Source organism: Saccoglossus kowalevskii, chromosome 15 (assembly GCF_978046115.1).
Source record: "Saccoglossus kowalevskii chromosome 15, keSacKowa6.1, whole genome shotgun sequence".
Lineage (NCBI taxonomy): Eukaryota > Metazoa > Hemichordata > Enteropneusta > Harrimaniidae > Saccoglossus > Saccoglossus kowalevskii.
The window spans coordinates 5,062,085-5,064,235 of record NC_140655.1 but is presented as its reverse complement, the minus strand read 5'-3'; the positions used below and the strand labels follow the sequence as shown (position 1 = coordinate 5,064,235).

Sequence of the window (2,151 nt, the reverse complement as noted above, 5' to 3'; positions counted from 1 at the left end):
GAAATACATGAAGCTATGTCAGATATTAGCAATGATTCAAGCCCTATAGCTAGTAGTACAGTTGCCAGCTGCAATTCTCAGACAGACTCCAGTATTTGCAACAGTTTGGAGGAAAAAGTATTGAACTTTGATATTGAGAGCCAGTCATCTTCCCTACAGTCTACAGGAGAGGATTTAAGTATTTATTACTTTCAAGAAATGCAGTCAAGCTATTCAGAAGTAACGTGTACAATCACAGCTTCATCTAGGTCTGAGTGTCGTGAATTATGTTCATTTACACAACCTAATGTAGAAACTTTATGTGAGTTTGACCCACTATCCAATGGATACGAAGTCAAGTCATTATCAAAGAATCGGGTGTGTTATCTGAATTATGGGTGTGATGAAAATGATGCCTTAAGATTTGTTTTCCCAATGTCGAATGGATCAGAAAATTCTAAAATCATACTTCATGGTCCAGAAGAATTATGGGGTTATGACGAAACCAAACAACTAATCCTTGCTGTTATTACATCTTGTCATGGACAGCCAAGAGCTAAATACACATGGAGAAGAAATGGTGCCATTACTGTTGAAGATTCTGATCGTTGCTGCATTTTTGTGAGTGAACCTGGTATGTATAGCGTTGTCGTAACGTTTGATGACTTGTTCGAAGAATCTGAAACCGTGAGTATTGTTAAAGTATGCTTAGGACATTCAGCAAATCCAAATGAAGGAATACTTGTGAAGGAAATCAAAAGTTCCACAGGAAATAATAGCCAAGTTTTAAAATGTGGAAAAAGGCCTACTACAGAAGACATGGATAGCCAAATTTCAGAATCTGAAAAACCTGTACCTGTAGCAGCACTAGATGTACCAAAGATCAACAGAAAAGATTTGAAATTTGAGAAAAAAAATGAAATAGGCAGAGGATCATTTGGAGTTGTATATAAAGGGAGTTGGATCGGCACAGATGTTGCTATAAAAGAAGTCAAAGTCAGAAATGCCAGGCTTCTGCAAGCAACTGTTAGAAGAGATATCCAGGTGCATAGTAGAATCAGACATCCAAACATTGTTCAACTGATGGCAGTTGCTACAGAGAAAACTAGTATATATATTGTGTCGGAATTTATAGATGGAGCAAATATGGAGGACATTTTGTTCCATGAGACTGACTTCAATATACCTGAAGCCTGATATTTTCATATCGTATGTTGCTAAGCAACTTTGTCAAGCCGTAGCTTACATGCACAATGCTGATATAATTCACCAGGACATCAAACCTGCCAATGTACTAATATCTCGTGATACATTGAACACCAAGCTATGTGATATGGGAATTAGCAAAGTTAAACAAGTGCACAAAACTCTTCAACTAGGCACAGGTATGGGGCTTCCTGGTACTCCTTCTTATATGGCACCAGTGTGCCTGCTTCATCAAAGAAATGGTACAACAATGTCAGATATGTGGTCTGTTGGAATAACCTTACTAGAACTGTACACTGAAAAGGACGCTTGGGGTTTTGATGATGATTCGCAAATATCTGAAGGTGACAATGCTGGAAATAGCGATGCAATAGCTGCTGCAATAGAACCACTGTATTCAATGTTGCAAGGAGGAAACAAACCAAGTTGCCTGAAGCTCTTGTCATCACATGCATATATCCATGATATGTTGGCTGTGAATATTGATAATTGTTTGGACTATGACCCAGAAAAAAGACCAACAGCCTTATTGATTTTACAGAGCATTATTTAAGCATGTCCCACTTGAGCACACACAAACAATAGAAACATGTTGAGTACTAATCTTATTACAGTTTCAGAATAGTTAAGGGTCTAGTCTATGGATCTGTATATGTTAAATGAAATGCAAAGTAGAATGAAACAAACAACTCTTTACATAATATTAATATCACTTCTGAATCGCTAGATATTTTACTTTAAATTAATCAACATGAAGCCTATGAAGAACTGAGTTGGCAGCCAGTGTATTATGCAAATTAGTTGGAGGCAGCCATAGTGCGACATAATATCCTCCGATATGAAAATATCAGAAATGATTTCCATTGTAACTTCATAACTTTGACTGATTGTACAGACACATGTTACTGTCTGTAAATACCTTGTGAGATTTATAAATACAGCCTTATCTGTGTCGAAAATGTATGT

General features: G+C 36.9%; 1 protein-coding gene across 1 annotated transcript; it reads left to right on the top strand.

Moving 5' to 3' along the window:
- The first annotated feature begins 1,225 nt into the window (after nucleotides 1–1,225).
- On the top strand, nucleotides 1,226–1,738 carry LOC146733873 (mitogen-activated protein kinase 4-like). The gene has a single exon (XM_085490794.1). The coding sequence runs from the start codon at nucleotides 1,226–1,228 to the stop codon at nucleotides 1,736–1,738; it is 513 nt and encodes a 170-aa protein (XP_085346920.1).
- Nucleotides 1,739–2,151: the final 413 nt, after the last annotated feature.

What these genes read in the sequence shown, in the direction of transcription:
- LOC146733873 (XM_085490794.1), top strand. Translation starts at nt 1,226, where the DNA reads ATGCACAATGCTGATATAATTCACCAGGACATCAAACCTGCCAATGTA.